At 36.8% G+C, this 26,523-nt stretch overlaps 2 protein-coding genes and 2 non-coding genes across 9 annotated transcripts; 1 reads left to right on the top strand and 3 right to left on the bottom strand.

Annotated features, from left to right (window-relative positions):
* Window positions 1-1,172: 1,172 nt before the first annotated feature.
* naca (nascent polypeptide associated complex subunit alpha) lies at window positions 1,173-9,504 on the bottom strand. Of its 4 annotated transcripts, none has more exons than NM_001193352.1 (9): window positions 9,405-9,504; window positions 8,432-8,507; window positions 2,936-5,380; window positions 2,488-2,573; window positions 2,323-2,400; window positions 2,099-2,245; window positions 1,713-1,841; window positions 1,477-1,599; window positions 1,173-1,293 (listed from the first exon to the last, which is right to left on the bottom strand). In NM_001193352.1, the coding sequence occupies exons 2-9, from the start codon at window positions 8,499-8,501 to the stop codon at window positions 1,279-1,281; spliced, it is 3,093 nt and encodes a 1,030-aa protein (NP_001180281.1). In that variant the 5' UTR covers window positions 8,502-8,507; window positions 9,405-9,504; the 3' UTR covers window positions 1,173-1,278. The 4 variants fall into 4 exon arrangements, with proteins under 4 accessions (NP_001180281.1, XP_087161153.1, XP_087161154.1 ...); XM_087305027.1 differs by having other exon boundaries at window positions 9,299-9,442; XM_087305028.1 differs by having other exon boundaries at window positions 2,936-7,628; window positions 7,858-8,507; window positions 9,405-9,442.
* On the bottom strand, window positions 1,367-1,442 carry LOC137489194 (small nucleolar RNA SNORD59). Its single transcript, XR_015524228.1, has one exon. It is a non-coding gene; the product is annotated as a small nucleolar RNA SNORD59 (small nucleolar RNA).
* Window positions 1,916-1,988, bottom strand: LOC137489193 (small nucleolar RNA SNORD59). The gene has a single exon (XR_015524227.1). It is a non-coding gene; the product is annotated as a small nucleolar RNA SNORD59 (small nucleolar RNA).
* On the top strand, window positions 9,415-26,523 carry tfip11 (tuftelin interacting protein 11). 3 transcript variants are annotated; one of them, NM_001002721.1, is given in 14 exon segments: window positions 9,415-9,548; window positions 15,893-16,105; window positions 16,739-16,892; window positions 17,358-17,511; window positions 17,608-17,735; window positions 18,533-18,688; window positions 18,772-18,963; window positions 20,011-20,325; window positions 22,032-22,138; window positions 22,213-22,381; window positions 23,655-23,898; window positions 23,975-24,117; window positions 25,811-25,976; window positions 26,059-26,520. In NM_001002721.1, coding segments are annotated over 13 exon segments (2,499 nt in total). In that variant the 5' UTR covers window positions 9,415-9,548; window positions 15,893-15,896; the 3' UTR covers window positions 26,421-26,520.

The following is a 26,523-nucleotide window of genomic DNA, read 5'->3' as shown; positions in this document are numbered from 1 at the left end:
TTCGGGGGCAATCTATCTTGTTGTTCATTAAAAAATAGTGTTAAAGTCACCACCCCAAATAACTTCAGCTGAAGGGAATTTTAATTGCAAGTTAAGTTATTAATATGACCTTCAATATCTTGAAAAAGTAATCCATTTATTTTTTTATTGTTGGTGGCATAGATATTTACAATAATAAATTGTAGCTTGTTTATTTCAACAAGTAGAATGATCCAAATCCATTTTCATCCGATTTGAGTTATTGTCTTCCCTAAAAACTTATCTTTTAAAATAGCGACACCTGCTGATCTATATGAAGCGCCAAAAGAAAATCAAATGTCACAACCCCGTGATTTGGATAGAGGACACACCTATGCAGACTTGAGCACCGAACTCGCTCTGATAGTCTCAGACGTCATTGCGACTAGAGGTAGGAAGCGCAGCATTTTATTTAATTTATTATTAAAAAAGTTCAGAGATATCATTTCTTTACCACTGGAGTTTCCATAAATGAAACGGTTAAACAAAACCATGAACATCTTTTGCTGAAATTCGCATTAAAATCCGTTTTATTTATATTGTGCAAGTATATTTAAAACGTTTTTATGCACAGTATATATTTTGAAAAGGGTAAAAACAATAACATGTTGTATGAATGCTGTACTGTTTAAATTATTTACCATTTAAAACACGTGAAGGTTATGTGACCCTCAGGAAAAACGCAGCATCTCATTTCTCAAAGGACGCGTTCTCTGCCCTCGCGGTCTCCCGAGTTCTTCCGAGTACACCTGGCAAGTCCGTTCTCTGCTTTCTGGAATTGAGAAACAGCCTAAGAAATAAGGTTATGACATCACTGGGACTGCTGCTTTTCGCTTTTGCGTCTTCAAAATAAGTTACAAAAAAAAAAATCTTCATTTTGCCAGAAAAACGGGTCTACAGCAAATGTGAGGGCCCAGCTCCCAATTATAAATAATATTTTTAATATTTAATCTTACACAGCATAGAGAAGTCATCACAATCCTTATTTTAAATAACTTCATGTTTTATTACAAAGTAAAAAAGGTTCACCCTTAGAAAAAGTTTCTTTACTTCCTGCTGCTTTATGCAGTTCATTTTAAGCCGCCTCTCAGATCGAATTTACTATACAATAAACAATTTCAATGACTAGGAAAAAAATACACAATACAATACAATAACATTATCAAGCCACTCCTTTATTTCTCTTGGGTATAAATTGTACAAACAATAGTGTAGATCAAATCAGCATCATCTTAATGTGACCCAGTCCCTGATGTCCATCTACATCGTCAATTCCTGTGAAGAGAATTAACAAAAAATTATTAAGTATGATTCCTTTCTATGACGATAACTTATTTCAAGCTTGAGCTTTTCTCAGAACAAATAAACTGGCTTCAGGACAAACTCAGAAGAACGAAAGTCAAAAGTTTATTCATCATAGAAGAGTTTAATTTATTTAATTTTAAGATTTTAACTCACCATAATAGCATTGACAATGTCGTTGTTGTTATTTTTCAGTGCGCGCACAGCCTTCGCCCTGGATACATTGGCCTGTGACATGACCAGCTCAATGTCCTTGACCTCCACTCCGGTCTCATCAACCTGCAAAAGGTCAGGCAAAATCACTCAATGGATGTGGACATTTAAACTTTCTAAAACAAGACATTTTGTGCATTATAACTCAGTGCAAGAATCACCACAGCATCAAAGCTCACCTCTTCCTCTTCGCTCTCCTCCTGTACTGTGGGCGTCTGTGTGTTTTCTTGGATGTTTGAAACTGCTTCTCCTTGAACCTTGAACTTCTCTGCAGCTGCTAACTGAGCTTGCTGGGAAAGGTCTTCAATCTGAAAACAGAAATCATGTGTATTTTACTTTATTTTGTGAGTTTTGCCATGCTTCGAACACCACAGTGTTTTCTCTCTTTCAGGACAAAATTTGGCTTCATCAGACTCAGAAGAACGAAAGTCAAATTGTCAAATCATCATCAAGAGGTCACGCAGGATCACCATGAAAGGTCTGCAAATTAAATTAACCATTGATAGTGCAGGAAAGCCCGCCCTATCCTTATATAAATGCTTTGTTTTTTTACTCTAATTTTTACCTTGGCCTCGCCGAAGACGATGTATGTATCTGAAGCCGGACTTTTGTAGACATCTGGTTTGGTGATGACAAAGAGAATGTTCTTGGATTTGCGAATGGTTACCCTGGTAACACCGGCAACTTGTCTCAACCCCAGTTTGGACATAGCCTGGCAAAGAAAGGATACAGTTAAACAACTGTACATGCATTGTAATTAGATTCAACTGGTGTCCAAGAAAGTCCTACCTTGCGAGCTTTTTTCTCACTTCTGCTTTGTTTTGCTTTGCTAACAGGTTCCTCATCGATTTCGGCTGCAGCTGCAAGCTACAGGGTAGGAATGTAATTTTAGTTCATGACAAGAAAAAAAAAAAAAAGTGTAAACAAATTAGGGCTAAAAGAAAGGCATCTTACCTGTGCCTGCTGTGTTTGTGTCTGTGCAGAGTCTCCCTCCTCCAGGTCAGGAACAGATTCATCACTGTCAGATTCGGTTCCAGACCCTAAACCAAGCAAATGCACGGTTAATTTACCATTAGAACAACAGAACATTTTTACCAGCATCAAGATAAAACACATCTAAATGTTCAAATGCAATGAATTGTAAATAATTTTTACAGTGCTTAAATTTCACAAATGCTTTTATACACTGATACAAGATGGACACCAAAAAGTCAGTATACAAAGTACAAAACTCACTTTGACAATAACAAAAATTAATTATGCTGATAAACTCAATACCCAATTATTACAGGCCCTATGCTTTAACTTTCTGAAAGGCACCCAAGTAAATCTTTATTGTCACTCAAAGTCTAAGATATACCAACATAAAAGTAGAAAGACAGACAAACAGAAAGAGAGATACCCGTGTCGTTCTTGATGACTGGCTCCAGTATGGATGAGACTTTTACTGGTTTGGGAACAGGGGCTTTGTCAATTTTAGCAGCAGGGACAGGCTCAGCTTTACTGGTAGGGGATTGCTCAACTTTAGGTGGAGGCCTGACTTTAGGGGCAGAAGCAGCCTCAACTTTAGGTGCTGGAGCAGCCTCAACTTTAGTGGCAGGAGCAGCCTTAGATTTAGGAACATTTTTTTCAGCTTTTGGAGCAGTGGTTTCAACTTTAGGGGTAGCTTCAGTTTTAGAAGCCTCAACTTTAGTAGAAGTCACCGTCTCAGCTTTAGGACCAGCAACAGTCTTAACTTTAGAGGCAGGAGCAGCATCAATCTTAGAGGCAGGAACAGACTCAGGTTTCAGGACATGAGCAGCCTCCACTTTAGGGGCAGGAGCAGGCTTATCTTTAGAACTAGACTTGACTTTAGGTGTAGGAGCAGCCTCAATTAGAGGGGCAGAAACAGGCTCAGATTTGATAACCGCAGCAGCAGCATCAATTTTAGGGGCAAGAGCAGCCTTCTCTTTAGGGCCAGGGGTAGATTTAACTTTAGATGCAAAAGTCTCAACATTAGGGGCAAAAACAGGCTCAGGTTTGGGGCTAGAGACAGACTTTGCTTTAGGTGCAGCAGCAGCAGCAGCCTCAGCTTTAGGGCTTGGGGCAGCCTTGGCTTTAGGGGCGGCAGCAGCAGCCTCAGTCTTAACAGCCACCTCAGCCTTAGGAGCTGGTGCAGCCTTAATTTTAGGTGCAGCAGCTTCATTCTTAACTGGAGCCTCAGGTTTGGGGGCAGAAACAAGCTCAGCTTTGGAAGCTGGAGCAGCCTTGGGTTTGAGTGCAGCAGACTCGCTCTTAACTGGAGCCTCAGGTTTGGAGGCAGGAACAGGCTCAGCTTTAGGAGCAGGTGCAGCCTTAGCTTTAGGTGCAGCAGCCTCAATCTTAACGGGAGCTTCAGGTTTGGGGGCAAGAACCGGCTCAGCTTTAGGAGCAGGTGCAGCCTTAGCTTTAGGTGCAGCAGCCTCAATCTTAACGGGAGCCTCAGGTTTGGGGGCAGGAACTGGCTCAGCTTTAGGAGCTGGTGCAGTCTTAGCTTTAGGTGCAGCAGCCTCAATCTTAACGGGAGCCTCAGGTTTGGGGGCAGGAACTGGCTCAGCTTTAGGAGCTGGTGCAGTCTTAGCTTTAGGTGCAGCAGCCTCAATCTTAACGGGAGCCTCAGGTTTGGGGGCAGAAACAGGCTCAGCTTTAGAAGCTGGGACAGGCTTAGCTTTAGGTGCAGCAGCCTCTTTCTTAGCAGGAGCCTCAGGTTTAAGGGCAGAAACAGGCTCCGCTTTTGGACTTGGGGCAGCCTTAGCTTGAGGTGCAGCAGCAGCAACCTCTTTCTTAGTTGGAACCTCAGGTTTAGGGGCAGGAACGGGCTCAGGTTTAGGAGCTGAAGCAGACTTAACTTTAGGTGCAGCAGCCTCATTTTTAGTGGGAGCCTGAGGTTTAGTGATTTGGAAGGGCTCAACTTTTGGTGCAGCCTCAATTTTAGAGGCTATTGCTACTTTCTCTACCGGAGTGGTGGCACCTTTAGGGGTGGGGACAGGTTCAACTTTAGAAGCTGGCTTAGCTTTAGGAGCTGCTTTTGCTTTAGGGACAGATTCAACAGTTATAGTAGTAGGTGGCAAGGGGGGGAAAGCAGGCACTGTAAAAGGATTCTCAGGTGGAAGGAGAGGTGGCAGATCATCGTCCTCAAATGTTGCCAAAGGAGCAGGCTTTGGAAGAGTAGCAGTGGCTGGGGCATTTGGCTGGGCTGGGCCCGGCTTAGTAGGTGCTTTTGGTGAAGTAGTTTTAGTTTCTGAAACAGCAGTGCTTGGTGCCTTTGCAGCTTCAGACACTTTGGGTGGACTAGAAGCAACAGCTTCTGTAAACGATTTTGGTGCTGGGGCAGCAGCTTTGGAAGTTACTTTAAATGCCACAGGAGCCACAGCAATTTTGGGAGAGACAGGGATAGCATCTGCAGTACCTGCTGGTTTTGCTACCTCTGGTATAGCAAGAACTGGCAGAGCTGCACACTCTTGAGCAAGCTTGGAAGTAGAGGAAGGCACCTGCTCTTGTTCGGCAGGTTTAAAATTCTTTGCTTTTTGTTGCTTCCCTTGTTTGCCAGCCTTTACCACCTTGGGAGCAGTTTGCTCAGTTTTCCCAGCTAAAGGAGAGTCAGCAGGAGGAGAGGCTAAAGGAGAGCATGGAGGGGTAGCACGAGGGCCGGAGGCAGATTTAGGAGAAGTAGGAGAGCTTGAGGAAGCAGACAGAGAAGAGCGTTTCCTGCGTCCTGCAGGAACTGGCTTAGGAGCAGTGGTATGAGGAGATGAGGACAGTTTAGGGTTAGTTTTGCCATCTTTAGACTTTGCCTGAGAGGGGGCAGGGGCTGCAGCAGCAGGTGTGGCTAATGGAAATAAAAGGGCTAGAGTGACTTTTTGGCAATTAAAAAGTTGCATGGTGTAATCCATCACACCCATGCTGGTTACAAAGGATGCTTTTAGTTGCACAAGTGTTAAAATGCTCCTCAAATGCACAACTGGCTACCAAAGCAAAATCAAACAGACCAAATCTTGTTAGAAAAATTGAGAAACTAAAAACACCAATCAACTACACATGCAAAAATCTACACAATTGTCAGTAAACAGTGCAAAGATGATCATCACATCGAAATCCAATTAGGGTGGATACCAAAATAAGTGAAAATATAGTTCTCTACAACTAAGTGCAACAAAAAAGTATGAACAAAAATAAATCAAAATTGTTTATGAAGAGAAACAACATCTATGGTATTTAATTAGTCAGAAGGTGCTTTATCATAGGCCCAATATAAGAAATTAAATTAGAAAAAGGCTAAATAGTAGTTATAGTACAATAATACAATTAGTTAGAATTAATACAATCTGTAATATAGATACGCTGGTCTTATAACAAGCCAAGGATTAACTGGAAATTATAGCCTGGGCATTTCAGCAGTGTAGCGTAACTAAAATATGAGACTAAAAGAAACTCACGCATGTTTCAGTTCCATCAAAGACCATCAAAATGAAGCTTAAACAAATACTTATTAGGTGTTATTTTTGGCTATACAAGTCATCATTTTAAACTTAAGGGATTGTTTTATGTATATAGAAGCACGCATAACAAAACAGTATGACTTAAAAAAAAAAAAAAAAAAAAAAACTGAGCACATGCTAGAAAATTCACTCTGACTTCAAACTTACTCTTTCAACAGTGCTAGCATGTGATAACTAAATAAATACAAATGTTCTGTGGTTTATGCTGCCAAATGTGCATGCTGAAGGAAGTTTACAATATGTTTATTAGACTACATTTAAAATTTAGCTTAGGCTATATCTGCATCTAAAAGACATGTTTGGGAGCAATAGGCAAGTGTTTATGGGTTTCATTGCTCCACATTTGAGTACAGAATGAAAGAGATATTAATTGTTGATATTGTGGCTTTCCTTTTTTAAACAACAAGTAGATTCAGGGCAGTCTCGTTAGCAGCATTAGCAGCTTTCACTTATGGTACCGGACTAGGCCCTCTGTACCAGTATATAAGAAAACATGGAAGTGTTAATTTTTTTCTTTAGAAGCCATTTGGTACTGAAGTACTGGTTCTTTTGGAAACACTAATATTGATATATACAGTACATGTTCTAAAAAGGTTCAAATGCATACATCTTAAAAACAAAGCACCAAAGAAACAAAACAAAAAAACACTATCTTTCTGGGTACAAACTATTTTCACTTGAATTAGTAAGCTAAAACAATTATATTAAACTACATGGTTTGTTTACTATAACACATATGCCAGTTCATGGTTAATTTCACTGGCTTGTAGTCATAACTTTAGCTTATCATAAATGGTAGCATCCTAAAGTGTTTGTACACTTAGAAGTTGACTTCACAAACCTATCAACTTCCAAATGTAAAATGCCTGTTGCACCCCACACTTTGGACAAAAGCTGTTGTTCCTTGTATACAATCTGAAATATATGTTCATGTTCCTAAAACAAAAAAAGGAAAGATCTTGCCAAAACAATTGCATTTTTTGAACAATCCCTGAACCAAACAGTACACTTTCTAACCTAACACAATATCCTAGGAGTAACAACTGTTTGAGTCATGATTACTAAAATCAGTGCAAAGTTAGGAAAATCATGCTGGGTTGCAATGTCCATACTCCATTCACACAAACCGTTAGACTTCGATTTACTGTACAGAGAAACCAACTGTTGACCAAGGTGGTCCTGGATTACTTAAAAAACAAAATGATCTTCCATTTCCTTGTGATGTAGCATTTTCATTCAAATAAAAGGTCAATGGAGTTAAATGATCTTTTAAACTAATGTGACTATTTTCTGAAACAAAATAAACTTTGAAAAACAATTAAATCGATAACATACAGCAGAATTGCCCTATAATGAAAATTGATGGCCAGTTTTTTTTTTATTACATGAATATAGTCCAAGCAACCCTTTAAAAACAGGGCTTCAGGCTCAGGTTATACTGTCAAAAGCAAAGACAAGTGAAACAGGAGAAACACTGTGAAACAAGTAAATCATCCATGTATTTACTTATAACTCAAATGTAACGGTATTAACTTAATGTTATATTTTTGGCAGAAAATGGCATACACATACAGAATTGTATAGTATTATACAATATATTATACATTATATTTAATGTACATTTATATTAAAGTATTAAAAGATTAAAAGCACAGGCTAATGTTTGTGCATTTATACCAGTGTGTTTTTATTGCAAGTTTAATAAGAATCCAAGTAACTTTTTGTCATATTTCAAGTTTTCATATAAACAATGTTATTGTGCACATAATTTTAATTAGTTTAAGTCTATAAACAAATATATATATATTTTTTTACATATACCACAGAAACAAAATATTTTTAAATTAGCTTGTTTTATCATAGCAGAGTGGCTAAATCCTGTGGGTTTTCATGAATTTGTCATTTAACATGCATGTATACTGTTTACCTCAATCTACAGTTAACTACATTTCTGAGACAAAAAATGCAATCCTATTATATTTTGAACCCGTGATACTAAAGCCTTCATTTGTAGAACTTGGCGGCACTGCTCTCAAAAGTTAGTACAGAGCCCTGCCTTTAAACGGACTAGTAATTTGTGTTTTTTTATTCAGGGAGTAGCTCAAGCACATTAACCTAAAACCTCTAGGAGGAGAAAAACTGACTCAACTGTATCCCCACCCTACACCACTCTGACTAGAGAAACTTGTTATGCGAAATCTCTACAACAGCTGCGAGAAGACCCTAAAAGAAACCTGAAGAAAGGCTAAAACAGGTGCAAAAACACCCTGAATAGAATAAGCAACATTTTGATAATAACCAGTACAATAAACAATATTTCCAGGACCACCTAGACAACCAGTGTTTAGTATCAGACATGCACTTTTAAAAGCAGTACTAACCCGTCTCAGCCTGGGGCTGCTGCATCTCCTGCTCTGTAACAGGGACAGTTTCTGTGGCTTCGCCTGGCATTCTGGACTAAAACAGAAATGAGAAACAATACATTATAAGCTTTACAAAGTCTGCATGAAGGTTTAGACATGCGTTAGTCAGTGCTTTGTGTTAATGAGGCTTTTTCTATTGAAACAGCAGCACTCTAGGCCTCTTCCTGTAGGCCTCTGCTGGCTGTCAGCTGTCCCACTACCGGCTCAGTTAAACACTGCTGTTGTCTCAAAGTATTGAGCTACATGATAACATTTCACAAGGCCACCGAACAGAATTTGTGAGCTTTATCAATTGCAAACAGGCAAACTGAACAAATAAGGCTTATAACGTCCCCAAACAGTTCCACACACTGTTCATGTGTGCGCGTGCACTGTGTTGCACATTTCACGTGTGTATCTTAACAGAGGAGCTCTGACACGTTACTGCTGAATGAAAGAACCTCATTACACAAATTACAATAAAACTTTTTTAAAGAAATGAGTTTATAATCCTTTATAATGTAACGTTAGGTTATACTGTTGACACAGCATGCGTTTTTAGAAACGTTACATGTTTAGGCAGCGAAGTTAACTATCCAGCCAGTGTTTATTGTCGCACGTCACGCAACAACCTTTCGTACGATTAAATTACAGATTTCTCACAATATATCGCTATAGTTGTATATAGTGCAACTTTTTGCAGGGTTAACATTTTCGTTAGACACAAAGCCCACGGCTGAAGTATAGCGAGCGGTGGTGCGTCTCGCTCCCCCATTTTGAACAGTCAGCCAGTTGTAATCATCAACATATTTCCTCAATAAGCCAAGCAAATTTACAAATCTTTACCATTCCAAACACAGCTACACTAAAGCATCAGCATAAGCTACAAATTATGTATTGAATTGGCTAAAGCAACGTTGGATGACAATAGATTTTACGCAGGAGTACTCACTAGTTCAGGGCACAGGATCCAAGATGGCTGTGAGAGAGGGTTTCTGACCTCTGCGTCACTCTGATGTCACTGCTCTGCTTCCGGTCCCAACAGGAAGTCACTGTCGGATAAGCTGAAGTCTATAACAAGAAACCACATTTTCAGGTAATTCTGTCTACACACTGTTATTTTTAAACACAATAGTTTATTTCAGAGTTGACCATGACGGAATATTGACAATACCTGATTTAAGGGAAGGTATGTGTCTTTGTTTACAACAGAGTGGCATTGCTAAGCTAACATGATTTTTCTGGGAAACGTTTGCTTCACGCACTCTAAGTTACTAATCAGTTTTTGTCATCCGAGAACAGGGTCCGTGTATCATCCGTTCATTTGATTATTCCTTTTATTACGGAAAACGAAACATCAGAAAAACGATGAATATTTCGTTTTTCTGTTTATTCTGTAGGCAGAAAAAACGGAAACTCATCTGTTATTCTGCTTATTAACTTAAAACGAAATATTAAAACAAACACAAAACCAAAACGAAATAATGAGTCAAAAAATGGTCCGTGTACATTTTGTTCATTTTTTTTCCAGTTTCAAACGGAATAAAGGAAATGGAGAAAACTGCCGTTTTTCCGTTTTTCTTTTGCTCACGAGAAAACGAAAAAACAAGATTTTGGCTGGATTTTCGTTTTTTGGTTTAGGGTAGGAAAACGGATAAACGACTTTAAAATTCATTTTACACATGTAGGCGGTGCTGAAACGCCCACTTTCCTCTAATTGGTCAACCAAATCTGCGCTCGTGACGTCACCCTCAAAATAAAAGCCTTACACGCAGGCTTTTAATTATTATTATTTAATTATATATATATTAACTAAGTTTACAGATTCTATCATTTGAACCACACACATTTAGCAGGCTTACATTCATTGCGTATGTATAAATTAAATAAAAACGTAAATCAGCAGTATTCTTAGACATTTGTCATTAAAATAAGGTCATAGTTCACTGCCAAGCTTCTTGCTGCTGTGCACCTGATGCAGAGCAAAGATAGCCATTTCCGAGCAGCACCTGGTTTACATGATTGTTTCAGAGCTATTGTAGGCCTAAATAATAGCCTACTCTGTATAAAATAATAATTTATTATTATTATTATTATTATTATTATTATTATTATTATTATTATTAGGCCTATTATTAGCAGTATTGTTATTATTATTATTTACTTAGTTATTTAATGGTTGTAAGAACACAATGGACCCTGCATGGGGCTATAATAAATGGTACCTGTTTCTATTGGATTTTCTCCTATTTTAATTTAATATGTGCCTTTAGCCTATTGTAAATATTTATTTGATAATTAATACTTTTTTATTGCAACGTCAAAGTAGGCCTGTCTTATTATTATTATTTTTTGTTATTATTTTGTCGTTGTTGTTGTTATTATTATTGTAGCAGGGACATAGCCACAGGTGTGGCAGAGTGTGCTGGTGCCACCCAAAGTGGCATCTTGCACCTGAAAATAGATGCCTTCGCACTCAAGCACGCGCAAAAAAACTTGCACAGGCAAAAGTAATGATGAATGTGTTGAAGGAAAAAAAAAACATTCTAATTATTTGTTAATTAAATAGTGCAACATTATTCTCAGTCAGTGTAGGCTGAAAAAATTAAGATCGCCAGCATTTCAAGGGTGGTTTTATTTTTAGTTCATTGCTGTGACGCGCTATATTTCACTAAGGCTACATGAGACTGCGCATCTTGCTTATTTTCTCTATTTTACATACAGAACATATCATACAGTCCAGGTTCTACCGTTCTAGTGAGTGTGGGGCATTGCTTTACGGTGGTAAAGTGGATTATTTCTTGGCAAATTCATAATGATTCACTTTGTTTAGTAATAAATTTCATAGTTATAAAATAACTACATTTCAAGAATATGTTAACACTTTCAACTATTTAGGATTATTTATTGCATCAAAAGTAATTTCAAAGTAACATTAAATGTACGTATAAACTGCTTAATTTGTGTGTGTAAACACCTAAGATGCAAAAAGCTTATTTAGACCAGAATAGGCCTACTAAATGCAACGGTCAATGTATGTAAACTTATGACCTAAAATGTCTTAAATGACTAAATGTAAGTCTTTTTAAGTTTTTAAATAATTTAAGTTTAACATAAATGATTTAAACTTTAAACTTCAAATTAACAGAGTATGGCAAATAAATTGTTTATTAAATGGAGGTCAGGTGTCTATCTTAATTATAATTATTAAATATTATGACACTACAGTGGTGTATTGGAGAGTACGCACCTTTTAATTAATTAATTTTAAATAAGTGGTTTATCCTAAATAAAATGCAATGGGATCGGTGTGCAATGAATAGTTTGAAAACCCCTGGTTCAGACTAGACGAGCTAGCTGTCTGTGCGCTGCGCTAATAACTTGGCATTTGCTCTTTTCGGTGCTGCCAGATGCATTTATAGTGCATAAAAATAAAAAAGGTAATTCGGTAAAGCGCGCGATGCGCGCAGAAATAAGCGCACTATATGCATATGTCGAATTAAGTTCTCTTTTTCTTTAATCAAGACTTTTCCATTCGAGGAATTACAGTTATTAATAGCTTAATCCTTATAAACGATCAGTTTATAAAATACACAATTTACGGATCAAGCCTAATGAAGAATAAGAAGAATATGCAACGCATTATGATCCTTGAATGATCAGAGCGCATTTATATAAACTATATATTTTATATATTCCATAAATATTAAAAAACATTATACATTTAAAGTAATAAAACATTATATGTTATAAAATCTAAACTATTATTTAGGCTACAGGCTGTTCAGCGCGTGCGTCAAAGAAAAGACATGACACAATCTCTATAAAAACTAGTTGTTTATTTACAATATCTAAAGGGATATAAAACATCTAACATGCATCTCCATTCTCAACGAGTTTCTGTGTTCTGCATTCTTCACAGACCGAGATCTCATTCCGAGGTAATCTGTAAATATTCTCATTTGGTTCTGGCACATTCTTGATTAAAGGTGAAACTGACCGGCGCAACGGATGATTTGTCATCTAGAGTGACTACAGTTATAATACAGGTTATGGAACTATTTCACTTTAATTTCATATTATTATTTTATTAAACAAACAAACCAGTTTTTGTTTTGGCTCTGCATGCAGCGTATTGGATCTTTGAAGCATTGCACTTCAAATGTTATTCCTTTTTTTTATTATTGTATTTTTAATATTTTTAATTATACAACACAAAATTGGTTCTAAACAGATACATTTTCCTATAGGCTATAATGAAGTGTATATTTTTGTTCACACAGGTCCTATACAAAACTGTGTGGATGGATGATTTGTTTCTCCGTGAAAATCACTCATTTAATAAGCAAAACAGGCCAAAATGTTGTTTAGCTTGCGTCAAACTGGATGGACAATTTACAAACATATTGAATACAAAGGCTGGTTATTTTATGCAATGAGGGACCTATTACAAATTAAAGAAAATTATTTGCATATTAAAACGAAAATATATAATACAACAACAGATCCTACCTCGTAAGAAATGACTTTAGATAATGTAAATAAGCATCAAGTTTTTTTTTGAGATTGTGTGTCTAATTCAGTAGTGTAGTGCGTTCGCGTGGGTTTCCTCCGGGTGCTCCGGTTTTCCCCACAGTAAAAAGACATGCGGTACAGGTGAATTGGGTAGGCTAAATTGTCCGTACTGTATAAGTGTGTGTGTATGTGTGGATGTTTCCCAGAGATGGGTTGTGGCTGGAAGGGCATCCGCTGCATAAAAACTTGCTAAATAAGTTGGCGGTTCATTCCGCTGTGGCGACCCCAGATTAATAAAGGGACTAAGCCGACAAGAAAATGAATGAATAATGTGCAATACTAATTTAAAATACGTATCACTAACCTTATATGTGAAATAGCAGGGCCCGCTGTAGCACTTTCTCAAGAAGAGCAAATGTCAAATTATTAGCGCAACGCACATGTAGCGAGCTCATCTGTTTGTCGGAACTACTAGACACAATTTTTTTATCAACTATAATGTGTTTAATTAGTTAATTTGAAATTTATGTCATTATTCCAGCAATAATTGTTGAGTGAAAGAATGCGCTAGAAATATGCATTGCGGCTCCCTTTATTGTACAGGCTTATTGCACTTAAACTTTTTTAGGTTCGGCTCTCGAATTAGTAAGGTTATGAGTAAATGTTATTTAAAATATTTAAAGCCTGCCATCTAGCCTACAATAACAGCAAATTTAATTAAAAAAAATAATAATAAGACAGGCCTACTTTGGCGTTGCAATAAAATAGTATTAATTATCAAATAAATAATTACAATATATAATTAAAATAGGAAGAAATAAATGAAAACAAATGGTACCCTTTGTTTTTATAGCAGGGCCCAAAGTGTTCTTATTCGGGTTCTGCTAACAACTATTAAAAAGAAAAAAAACACACCAAACAATAAAAACACTAGTAACTGATAATAATAATAATAATAATAATAATAATAATAATAATTATTATTATTATTATTATTATTATTATTATTATTATTATAAAGCCCTTGCTCTGAAACAATCATGCAAACCAGGTGCTGCTCGGAAATGGCTATCTTTGCTCTGCATCAGGTGCACAGCAGCAAGAAGCTTGGCAGTGAACTATGACCTTATTTTAATGACAAATGTCTAAGAATACTGCTGATTTACGTTTTTATTTAATTTATACATACGCAATGAATGTAAGCCTGCTAAATGTGTGTGGTTCAAATGATAGAATCTGTAAACTTAGTTAATATATATATAATTAAATAATAATAATTAAAAGCCTGCGTGTAAGGCTTTTATTTTGAGGGTGACGTCACGAGCGCAGATTTGGTTGACCAATTAGAGGAAAGTGGGCGTTTCAGCACCGCCTACATGTGTAAAATGAATTTTAAAGTCGTTTATCCGTTTTCCTACCCTAAACCAAAAAACGAAAATCCAGCCAAAATCTTGTTTTTTCGTTTTCTCGTGAGCAAAAGAAAAACGGAAAAACGGCAGTTTTCTCCATTTCCTTTATTCCGTTTGAAACTGGAAAAAAAATGAACAAAATGTACACGGACCGTACACGGACCATTTTTTGACTCATTATTTCGTTTTGGTTTTGTGTTTGTTTTAATATTTCGTTTTAAGTTAATAAGCAGAATAACAGATGAGTTTCCGTTTTTTCTGCCTACAGAATAAACAGAAAAACGAAATATTCATCGTTTTTCTGATGTTTCGTTTTCCGTAATAAAAGGAATAATCAAATGAACGGATGATACACGGACCGAACACTCTGTTTACGGATGTTTGTGCTTATGTATCCAACATTACTGTTTTGCTTATGTAAGTGATGTTTTTTAATCCTATGTAGACCCAGCAGACCCTAAAACACCACTAAGCAAATGAGAGGGATGATATCCTACAATTTTATGCACCTAACGTAACTTACACATTATATCTAAATACTGACATATCTTCATTCAAATATTTTGTGCTCTCAGATGCTAATCATGGTTTGTGTTATTATAATTTTTTTTGTATTATATTATTTGTGTAAAGAAACAATGACAGTATTACTACAAATACTGTGAGAAATCTTTGGTCATGCATATGATTGTATTCAAATTTTCTTGTTTAAAAAAAAATAGCAAAATAATATTATCATAACATTGTAACAAGTTGCAAAAAAAGAGCAAGACAATGAAATGACAGGGGGTCGCTTGGTGATATCCAAAAGTCAAATAAATCTCATTAAATTATTAGAAGTACCATATTTTATCCATAACCCACAGAGGATATAAAAAAGTAGGTAATAGTTTCATAAAAAAGCAACATGCAAAAAAAGAAAAAAAGCCATCAGCCTTTAAATGATTTTTTTCATAGAATTAGTGTGTTTACAATAATAGCGTCAGCTGCAGCAGATTGATTTTGTAGCAGCAGGTTAAACTTTCTGACACCTTGATAGCAATCGAATACATCAAACAGGCCACAACTGAACATTGAGAATGATCTCTGAGTGGTGGTCTCCAAAATTAAACCAAGAATAGACTTGTGCTGAAAACATTGTGCACACCATTCTCATTAGGTGAGGTTAATATTAAATTAAACAAATTCATAAATGACCAATATAAATTACAGCCTGTTGTTGTTAGACTGTTGCACCTTTTTGTGTTGTCAATATGCTTGTGTTTATATAAGCAACACTTATAACCATCTCCGAGGAATGTGGGGGTTGCAAGTCACTGACATTGTTATGTTGGGGGTTGCGTGTTTGAAAAATTTGGAAACCCCTGCTCTATAACACTGTTTAATGCTGTAATTGTAATATGTATTAATTTTAATACAATTTAAGTTTTCATAACCCAATATTAATCTCTTTTAGCCAACTAGGGATCCCCAGTTTGAGAACCCCTGGACTAAAACTTGAATTTCTTTCCAACAGAAAGATGTCTATGTCCCATTTGTATGGGCGTAGGGGTGATGAGGAGGAGGAGGATGGTGTGGAGATTGAGAAGTTTGAGGTGTCGGAGTGGGACTTGGCCAATGAGTTCAATCCGGACAGACGCAGATACAGACAGACTAAAGAAGAAGCAACTTATGGGATTTGGGCAGAGCAGGACTCTGATGATGAACGGCCCAGCTTTGGAGGAAAAAGGTATTTGGTTGTTGTCAAACAGCTAGAGAACTTACGATGTCTTTTTTAATAATAGATGTATTAAGTAATGTATTTAACAAAGTTTTTTAGATAATAAAATATCAAATAACAGCAGTTAAAGTAAATTAAAGTAAATTTTTTGTTTAACTCCTTTTGACATCCTTTTCCTAAATTGAATAATTAGGTAAACTAAAGTGACATTCACACATAAGATAAAACTATTTAATAAATGCTTGTACATTTTCAATTTTTATTTTATTCATCAATTGTAAATAATTGACATCAGCATTGCACAGTTTAAGCGTTTTGCATTATTATTTGGCATTTTGTATTGATATTGAGCATCTGAATTGATTATTAGTGCTTCACCTACATGAAGTATTTAAAAACAATGGGTCAAAACCTACCTCTTTGGCTTACTTATAAAACTTAGTTTTTGTTTTAGTACTTTTGACTGTACATATCTTTTAAAATTATTTTTATATTTTAATTTATTGTATGTTTACTGTGTTTTTTTCTAATGATTGTTATTTTGCCATGTCTGTGAAGCACTTTGGTCATCATTCATGTTGTTTTAAGGTGTTATACAAATACTATATACTATTTAAATGACCCTGATTTGTATCCACACAGAGCGAAAGACTATTCCACTCCCGTGAGCTTTGTGAGTGCTGGCCTGCGAAAGACTGCAGCTGAGGAAAAAGCAGAGCGGGAGGGTTCAGATGATTCTGATGCTGAAGAGGCACCTCCTCCACCCCGAGCTGCTGCTCCCAAAAAGCTCCAAACGGTAGATTGAGATGTGTGCAAATGTTAGGGAATCATTGATTCTTCGGTCCAAAAAGTCTGGGCTGTAATTTAATGAAATGTTTTTGAAATACCTTTAAGCTTACCAAATTAATACTATAAAATTTATGTGTAAAATATTTGATTAATAGATGTTTAAAAATGCAATGCTTTAATGAGCTCTTTTTGTTGCAGTTTTAAATGAATCATGATCATCCAGAAAGCATTTTAATGCCATGAAAGCCTTTTTTTATATTTCAATATTGAAATTAGTTGTGCTCCTTAATGCTTTTGGTATTTAAATATTTATTCCAGGCTTCATTGAAATTCATTTAAGTTGAAAGTTCTCAAGTACAGCATTCATTTAAAACTGTTCAAACATTTCATGCAAATCTACTGGTAAAAATTATAAAAATAAGTCTTATTACACAGGTTTATTTAAGATTTGTTTTTGAATTCTTTATTTTAGGGTGGGAGCTTTAAGACATCTCAGAGGTTTGCAGGTGGCATCAGAACGGGGCAGGACTTGGGAAACTGGGAGAAACACACACGAGGCATTGGTCAAAAGCTCCTGCAGAAGATGGGTTACGTTCCTGGAAAAGGATTGGGAAAGAATGCTCAGGGTACAACAAATCAGCCCTTTGTTTTTATATCTCAGTATACTGATTATTTAAATTACATTTAAATGATATAGACATTTTGATTGTCTTTGTCTGCAGGTATTGTGAATCCTATTGAAGCCAAGTTGCGGAAAGGGAAAGGAGCGGTTGGTGCATATGGCAGTGAGAGGACCCAGCAGTCACTGCAGGATTTCCCTGTTGTCGATTCTGAGGAGGAGGAGGAGGAAGTAAGTCAACACTAAAATAGTGTTTTTGGTGGTATCTGGCTAAAAGGCCCCAGTATACTTAAATATAATTTTTTTGTTTTTGATTATTTGTGATGTAAATCTTTTGTGAATTAGATTCTGCATCAATTTTGATTTCTGCAACACTGTTTTCTCTTGAATCAATTCTGAGGTTAGTTTTTAACAGCAGATGGTGCTGTATGCTTTACAAGTAGATACAATCTGCTTGCATCCAATTCCTTATAATAACCACTTGAATCTAAAAATAATCCTTAATAATGTTTGGAAGGGTGTAAGCAAATTACAAGAGTATTTATAGAGAACTGTGTTTACATTAATCTAGTTGACATAAAAGTCAACTTGCTCTTATGTCAACCAATATTTAGCCAAAACAAACTCTGTTGAAATATTCATTACTATTATTAATTGGTGTTATCTTATGGGTGTGATCATTGTTTGCTACCAAACTCTTTGTGGCCCTAGTAGATGAACCACATACATTTTTCTGCCACTATTTTTAAAAAAATGCACATATTTAAATAATTGCAATTATTGTCAAGCAAGCAGAGCATTCTTATATTTAGATTAGTAGTGAATGAGAGTTACTATTGCAACTTAGCTAATATATAGATAATGGAATTTTGACCTGGTTAAATTTAGCGTGTTCTCACTTGAAAGGTTTTGTCTGATTAAAGTTTTGGTACTGTTTTTCTGTTATGTTGTGCATCAAACAACAAGATGCCTTAAAGGTCTGCTTTCAAGCGAACACTGTTATAACATCGTTTGCTTCATCTTTGCAGGAATTTCAGAAGGAGTTGGGGCAATGGCGTAAAGAACCTGGAACTGCAAAGAAAAAGCCTAAATATTCTTACAGGACTGTGGACGATCTGAAAGCACATGGTACACGGGCCAACATGAGCATGAGCAGACCTGCTGGAGAACTGGCTCAGGTCAAGGTGAGATCACAAAACATTATTGCACAGGAACCGTTTAAACACATTTTACAGTAAGCAATGAGCCACTTTCTCATGTGTTTCAGGTGATCGACATGACCGGCAGAGAGCAGAAGGTGTATAACAGTTACAGTCATATGAGTCAGAAGCACAGTGTTCCTGAGGAGGCTCCTTTGAGCGTGAGCACAAGAGAGCAGAAGAGCTCTGGCTTCGCACTTCCAGAGCTCGAACACAACCTCAAACTGCTCATTGAGCTCACGGAGCAAGACATCCTGCAGGTACAACACTTGTACACATGCACTCAACGAATTAGAAAAGATTCATTCATTCATTTTCTTGTCGGCTTAGTCCCTTTATTAATCCGGGGTCGCCACAGCGGAATGAGCCGCCAACTTATCCAGCACAGTTTTACACAGCGGATGCCCTTTCAGCCGCAACCCATCTCTGGAAAACATCCACATTCACACACACACACTCATACACTAAGGACAATTTAGCCTATCCAATTCACCTGTACCACATGTCTTTGGACTGTGGGGGAACCTGGAGCACCCGGAGGAAACCCACGCAAACGCAGGGAGAACATACTAACTCCACACAGAAACGGCAACTTGAGCCGAGGTTCGAACCAGCGACCCAGCGACCTTCTTGCTGCTAGGCGACAGCACTACCTACTGCGCCACTGCTTCACCTATTAGAAAAGTTTAATCCAGATAAGGTCAAGACAAACCTAGATGCTGTCTTAAGAAAGTTTAAGCTGACGGTTTGAAATAATTTAAAAAAAGCTTGAGGTGTAAAACAGTTATGGTATAGATGGATGCAGTAGACAGTTTGAAATTGTTTAAATTATAAAACAAATATTAAAGTCTGAAGCAATTTGATCAAAGCAATAAAGGGGTAGTTTATACAAGAGGTTCTAAACCTTTTTTCTTCTGTTGAGCACAAAAGAAGATATTTTGAAGAAAGCTAAAAACCTGTAATCATTGACTTCCATAGAATTTGTTTTCCTATTATGGAAGTCAATGGTTACAGGATTCTAGCTTTCTTCAAAATAACTTCTTTTGTGTTCGACAGACGAAAGAAACTCATAAAGTTTTAGAACAAGTAGGCTCGAACCAGCAACATTCTTGCTATGAGGTGACAGTGCTAACCACTGAGCCACCGTGTCGCTCCTTGATTGACTATTATAAACTTAATTGTAAAATCACCTGTAATATATATACGTAATATATATTGAAGAATTCGGATTTGTACCTTCTATTTATAAAAAGTGTGGCATTTGTAACTTCACTCAAATAGTCTTTGTGTTTGTGGTGTGTATGCAGAGTGCTCGACTTCTCCAGCATGAAAAAGACACAGTAGTGACTCTGACCCATGAGAGCGACGCCCTGCAGGTGCGGCTGGCAGAGGAGGAGGAGACTCTTGGTCGGCTGGAGCAGGTGATGAGTCTGGTTGAGCGTTTTGAAGCAGGCGATAAAGAGGGAGACCCTGCACTCAGCCTTCAGGAGTGCGCTAAGATCTTCGAGCAGCTGCAGACTGAGTTCTACCAGGAGTATAAGACTATGGGTTTGGGAGATTTAGCTGTGTCTGTTGTGCATCCTCTGTTGAAAGAAAAACTTCGCAATTGGGATCCACTTAAGGTAAATTTTAATAATTTTAATTTTAACATTTTAATATTTTTTCTTTGCGATATATATTGTAATATAAATACAATTTCACCAGATGACTTAAACAGCTCTATTTGGAAAGTCATTCAATTAGATCTTTTGGGATGATTTTGTAGGGGACTGAAACATAAACATATTTTTATGTTAGTTAGTATATACATATATTAAAGAAATTACAGTCATAAATACAGCAAATATTTGATGGAGCAAATATTAAAGTGAAATAAACAGTGCTTCATGGCTTTTAGAAACTGAATAATCAAATTTAAAATAACGTTGCATAGTCTTCATCATATAAATCATTCAATAAAACGAATCTTGATTAAACTTCTTTATGCGCTATTATAAGGCTTTGACACTGCTCAACATTGCTTAAAAGTCTTCCTCACCAAGTGACATTTTTGATGAAATTACAGTAAAACAATGAAGTATTATTACAAATAAAAGTTATTTAAATGTTATTCAGGTAATGAACACTTATTTTTCAGAATTTCTCCAGAAAAAAATTATCTGTTTTTCTGTCTGTCTGTTTATCTATTTATCTATCTGTCTGTCCGTCCTTCCGTCTATCCATCCATCTATCTATTTATCTATGTCCATCCATCCATCCATCCATCCAATTATCCATCCAATTATCCATCCATCATACATCTATCATCCATCCATCCATCCATCCATCCATCCATCCATCCATCCATCCATCCATCCATCCATCCATCCATCCATCCATCCATCCATCAAATTATCCATCCAATTATCCATCCATCATCCATCCATCCAATTATCCATCCAATTATCCACCAATCCATCTATCCATCCATCCATCCATTCATCCATCCATCCATCCATCCATCCATCCATCCATCCATCCATCCATCCATCCATCCATCCATCCATCCATCCATCCATCCATCCATCCATCCATCCATCAAATTATCCATCCAATTATCCATCCATCATCCATCCATCCAATTATCCATCCAATTATCCACCAATCCATCTATCCATCCATCCATCCATTCATCCATCCATCCATCCATCCATCCATCCATCCGTCCATCCGTCCATCCATCCATCCATCCATCTATGTCCATCCATCCATCCATCCACCTACCTATGTCCATCTATCCATCTATCATTTTAATGTTTGTGTCAAATTATAATTGTAAAAATTATTTTATATACACAGAAAGTCTTCTTAAAAGCTCCAAATAACTACAAATAAATATTTCTGTAAAAATAAATATGTGCTGAATAATGTAAAGGAATAAGTCGTTATTGTAAATTTGATTACATGTCAAATTATTAAATACGTTTTGGTGATTAACGGGTAAAACTATTGGTTTGAAGTGATGATGGCAATGTAAAATGATGTAATAATGTTTTTGATCAGATTCTTGTTCTTAATTTTCCTGATAGGATTTTTGCTATATCATCTTATATATTAACACTAAGTGAGATTTTAATAGTTGACTGGTGTAAATCGTGGTAAACAAATTGTGAGATCAATGTTTTTCGCTTAGAATAAATAATTTAAATCGACTTGTTTAAATGTGCAGAGAAAAACAAGTAAATTTAAAGATGCATTGCACCTCTTTTATATCCTCGAATTAATCATCATTTATTGTGTTACTAAGTCCACACTTTGTAAAAGCGAACCTACACTTGTGTATCTGCAGGACTGTTCAGATGGTTTGGAGGAAGTCGGTCAATGGAGGGCCATTCTTGAAAGCACGCTTTCTCTTCACAGTGGCCCAGACACATCTAACATGGACCCCTATCACAGGTAAGGCATATCTGTTAGTGTTAATGCTGCATGTCTGTGGAAGCAGATGACTTGACCTGGAGCTTTGTCTGCAGGTTGATATGGGAAGTGTGGGTTCCAGTCATGAGGACCTGTGTTTCTCAATGGCAGCCTAGAAATGTGGGCCCTATGGTGGACTGTGTGGAGTGCTGGGCTCCTGTATTACCGCTGTGGATTCTGGATCATGTTTTAGAGCAGCTTATTTTTCCAAGACTACAGAGAGAGGTCTGTGCTACTATTATTTTCTTGTCAGCTGTAAAGTCCTGTTTATACCTGCTATTAACATGTGTTTCGGTCGATCAGATTACTGGTAGACAAAGGAGACACATTGTTGTCCACTCTTGACATTTAGGTGTTTATTTGTACACTTTTAGGCCATTTTCAACCTGTTTCAACTTATTATAGTCTAAAAACATCCCTTTTTAAAGTGATATACTCATTTTTAATATACTCAACATTTAGCTATTTTCAAATATACTGAATACATATATAAACAGTGAAATGTATTATATTATCAGTTGTAAATATAAATAGATAAATAAATAAATATATAATAATATTAATCTTATTACCATGCATTATTAATACATTGACACTCATGAAACAAACAAGCATCAAAAAGCATGAAAAAGGCCATTAAATCTAGCATGGCGTTAAACACAAATTTAATACATTGGCATTTGTACAATTTTAACATGTAGATGTATGACTGTCTACGTTTAAATTCATATTTACTAATATTTTAGATCTCTCTGAAAAGAATCCGCAATAAAGTCATAATTCAGGGCGCATATTCAAAAAAGAGAATTATTGATGTAAGTATTTTCTTTGAATAAATATTTTTAAATGCTTTTAAATATTTGTAAATATTTTAAATGATAGAGAATGGCCAAATTTATATTTATAGAACATATGTGCAAATGTTTTATTCTAGCCATTAAAAAAAATAAATTAATAAATATTTAAAAACTAATTTCTAACCATATAAGAACTTTGTGACTTAGGAGTCCTCTTCACTACTCCTAATGTTTCATTAATTTAGGAGCTAGTGTTTTGAAAAAGCTTTTGTGAAATACTATGAGTGAAATGTTGGAGTCCTAAATTTAGGACAGAAACTCCATTTAAATCTATTATTTAGAAGTAAGATTCTCTCCTAAATCATCAAGTTAAGAGCTCCTTTTAGCTTTAAGATGTCAGTATGACAATAAATTGTCAAAAATGTTTTTTGCAAAAAAACAAAACTTAATTTTTAGTGCCTGTTGAATGATGATGAATTTGACCACATGAATGTCAACACTACAAAACGGTCCGATTTTATGTGTTCTCAACTACCTTTGGATGTGGACGAAAGTGGAAAATCTTAAAACATTTTAGTCTTTGTCTACACCTGTATAAAGCCATGTCCACCTGTGATCAGAATGATGAAAACATCCTAATACCAGATGTAAACAGAACCAAGTGTTTCTATAAAGATGTAACTTTTTTTTTTTTTAAATAGGTGGACAACTGGAACCCACTGACCGACACAGTGCCCATTCATTCATGGATTCATCCCTGGCTACCTCTTATGCAAACCCGTCTTGAGCCGCTGTATGCACCCATCCGTAGTAAACTAGCCCATGCTCTGCAGCGCTGGCACCCCAGCGATTCCTCCGCCAGACTCATTCTGCAACCCTGGAGAGATGTCTTCACACCCGGCGCCTGGGAGGCCTTCATGGTCAAAAATATTGTCCCCAAACTGGGTATGTGCTTTTTTGCTAGACTGTCAGACTTTGGGAGACTTGGATGGCATGTGAAGGTTTTTCTCCTGTGTTTCAGCTTTGTGTTTAGGAGAGCTAGTGGTCAATCCTCATCAGCAGTTGCTCGATCCATTTAACTGGGTGATGGACTGGGAATGTATGCTCTCTGTCTCTTCCATGGTCGGACTCCTGGATAAAAATTTCTTCCCCAAATGGCTACAGGTCAGCCTTACAGAGTTTTACAGTTATGCCTGTTTCACATTGTAAGCGAGAGCAGAGCATAAGCAGCACGTGCACAGAGCAGATTGAGAGCAGATGTAGCGCACAGGCGTTTGCCTTTCACAGTAGCTCTGTCAGCAGCACGCAGTGCATCAGCAGTTATTGCACTGTTTAAGTTGTTTAAGTTCATTTAATTGAATATATAAAAATCTGGGGACATTATCGATGCATTTATTGGGTAAAATTGCTACTTTTTACGGTCATTCAATGTGTTTTTGGTCGTTATCAATCCACTGTCACTTTAATTGAGCGTGAGCAGCATGGCAAAAATAGACCCAGCACTGAAACTATCGCTCACGCTCCACGCTGACATGCTGCTTCTGCGTGCAGTATGAAAGCTCTAATCTGTTAACATGGACGCCGAAAAAACACGCGCTGCTTAAGCTCTGCTCGCGGTGTGAAAGATGGGTTAGTCAGTGTAATGCATTAGCATAGCTTGTATTTCTTTGGGATTGGGACAAAACATGAAAGACTGTTGTGTACTGTTGGGGATGTTTTCATTCACTCTGTGGTGCTTTTTGAGTCGTAAGTTGGCCAAAACTTTGTCTGTGTTACAACAAATGGAATCATTTTTGGTGACAAATTTTTTGACACATATTTTGGGAAAATGCTTTGAAAATGTTTAAAAATACACCTTGGGAAAATTTGCTACCCTTTCATTATTTCTGTTTCTGTTTTTTCCTATTGACTTACATTATAATCATATTTTTGCAAAGCCAAAAATTGCAAAGCCATGACACCATATAATCATGCATTCTTAATTGTTGTTGGTGGTTTTCCCCTCTTGGAAAGAGGTGCAATTTAATTTTTTTACTGTTGATCATTAATTGAAGAGCAAAAAAAAAGCTCAGTTTCTGTCTTCTATACTAGTGTGTGTGAGAGAGACACCTTTGCACATTTTTCTTAATATGTTTGAGAAAATCAAAATAAGCAGCTCAGCTCTCAGAAAATAGTAAACATATTAAGAGTATTTATACACACACACACACACACACACACAATAATCTAAACAATAATTTTTTGCACATGCCTATCTAAAGTGTTAATGCTGCCAACTGATGTTCATCAGTAAAAATGACACATTTACCTTATCCCAACAGGGTAAACCACCAACAATCAAGAATGCATGATTATATGGTGTCATGGCTTCGCAACAAAATAAAAATGTAATTATAATGGAAGTCAATGATGCTAAAACAGCCACAAACATAACAAAAGGGCAGTATACTCGAAAAGTACACAAAGGTTAAGAATGTTTTTAGCTCGGATAGTTCACTCAAATAAAACTTTCATCCAAGATGTAGGAAGGCATGGGATGATAATTGTTTTCAAAGTAAGCTGCGGTTTGGAAAAGTTAAGGTTTTAAAACCGTCAACATTTTCTGCTGCACAGTAATCACAATACTGTCAAACCGGGATATTTTTATCCAAGGTTATTATACCGTCAGAATCTTATACCAGCTCATGCCTAAATGTAGGTGCCATTTTCGTCTTTAAACACTAAAGAGTAAAAGAGAACATTAAAGAGTTCTAGCTGATAAAAGTAGTCATTAAATGCCATGGCTCCGGATGACACACTGATGTTTTGTAGGCACTCCTACTACATTTGTTCACGGTTTCTTTGTCTCCTATTGCAGGTGTTGTGCTCTTGGCTCAGTAATAACCCAAACTATGAGGAGATCACTAAATGGTATCTGGGCTGGAAGGGCTTGCTCTCAGAGAACCTGCTCAGTCACCCATTAGTCAAAGAAAAACTCAACGAAGCCCTCGACATCATGAACCGTGCCGTTGCTTCTGGACTCGGTCAGTCACATGCTAAAAAAATAATGTTCACTTAATTCATCCATTCTACCTTCAACTTCTCATACATTTGCTGTCCTTGCAGGGGGTTATATGCAACCTGGAGCAAGAGAGAACATTGCATACCTGATTCAGACAGAGAGAAGGAAGGATTTCCAATGCGAGCTTCAGCCAGAGCGGCGCGAAGTGGACAATTCTGCCACACGGCCACCAGGAATGGCAGCGGTGCCAGCATCTGTACCGACCAACTTTAAAGATCTAGTACAGGCCAAGGCCGAAGAGAACGGCATCGTCTTTATGCCACTGGTAGCCAAACGGCACATGGGCAAACAGCTATTCACATTTGGCAGAATAGTCATCTACATCGAGCGTGGAGTGGTGTTTGTCCAAGGTGAGAAAACCTGGGTTCCAACATCACTACAGAGTCTTATTGACATGGCCAAATGAGGCGGAGGTTTGAATATTGCTCTCTAATCTAGTTCTGTGTTGCTTTAAACTGTTTGTCTATCAATATTGTTTATACTGCTGAATAAACTTGTGCTTTAATTAA

This window comes from Danio rerio, chromosome 23 (genome assembly GCF_052040795.2).
Source record: "Danio rerio strain M-AB ecotype USA chromosome 23, GRCz13ab, whole genome shotgun sequence".
NCBI classification, from domain to species: domain Eukaryota; kingdom Metazoa; phylum Chordata; class Actinopteri; order Cypriniformes; family Danionidae; genus Danio; species Danio rerio.
This window is presented reverse-complemented; position numbering and strand designations above follow the sequence as displayed.

Coding starts and splice junctions, on each gene's coding strand:
- tfip11 (XM_087305571.1), top strand. CDS start 15,897: ATGTCTATGTCCCATTTGTATGGGCGTAGGGGTGATGAGGAGGAGGAG. Junction 17,512..17,607: donor ATTGGGAAAGAATGCTCAGG/GTACAACAAATC, acceptor CTTTGTCTGCAG/GTATTGTGAATCCTATTGAA. Junction 22,382..23,654: donor TTCCAAGACTACAGAGAGAG/GTCTGTGCTACT, acceptor TTTTTTAAATAG/GTGGACAACTGGAACCCACT.
- naca (XM_087305027.1), bottom strand. Junction 2,574..2,935: donor AGTCATCAAGAACGACACGG/GTATCTCTCTTT, acceptor TGCTTGGTTTAG/GGTCTGGAACCGAATCTGAC. Junction 1,842..2,098: donor TCGTCTTCGGCGAGGCCAAG/GTAAAAATTAGA, acceptor TTCTGTTTTCAG/ATTGAAGACCTTTCCCAGCA.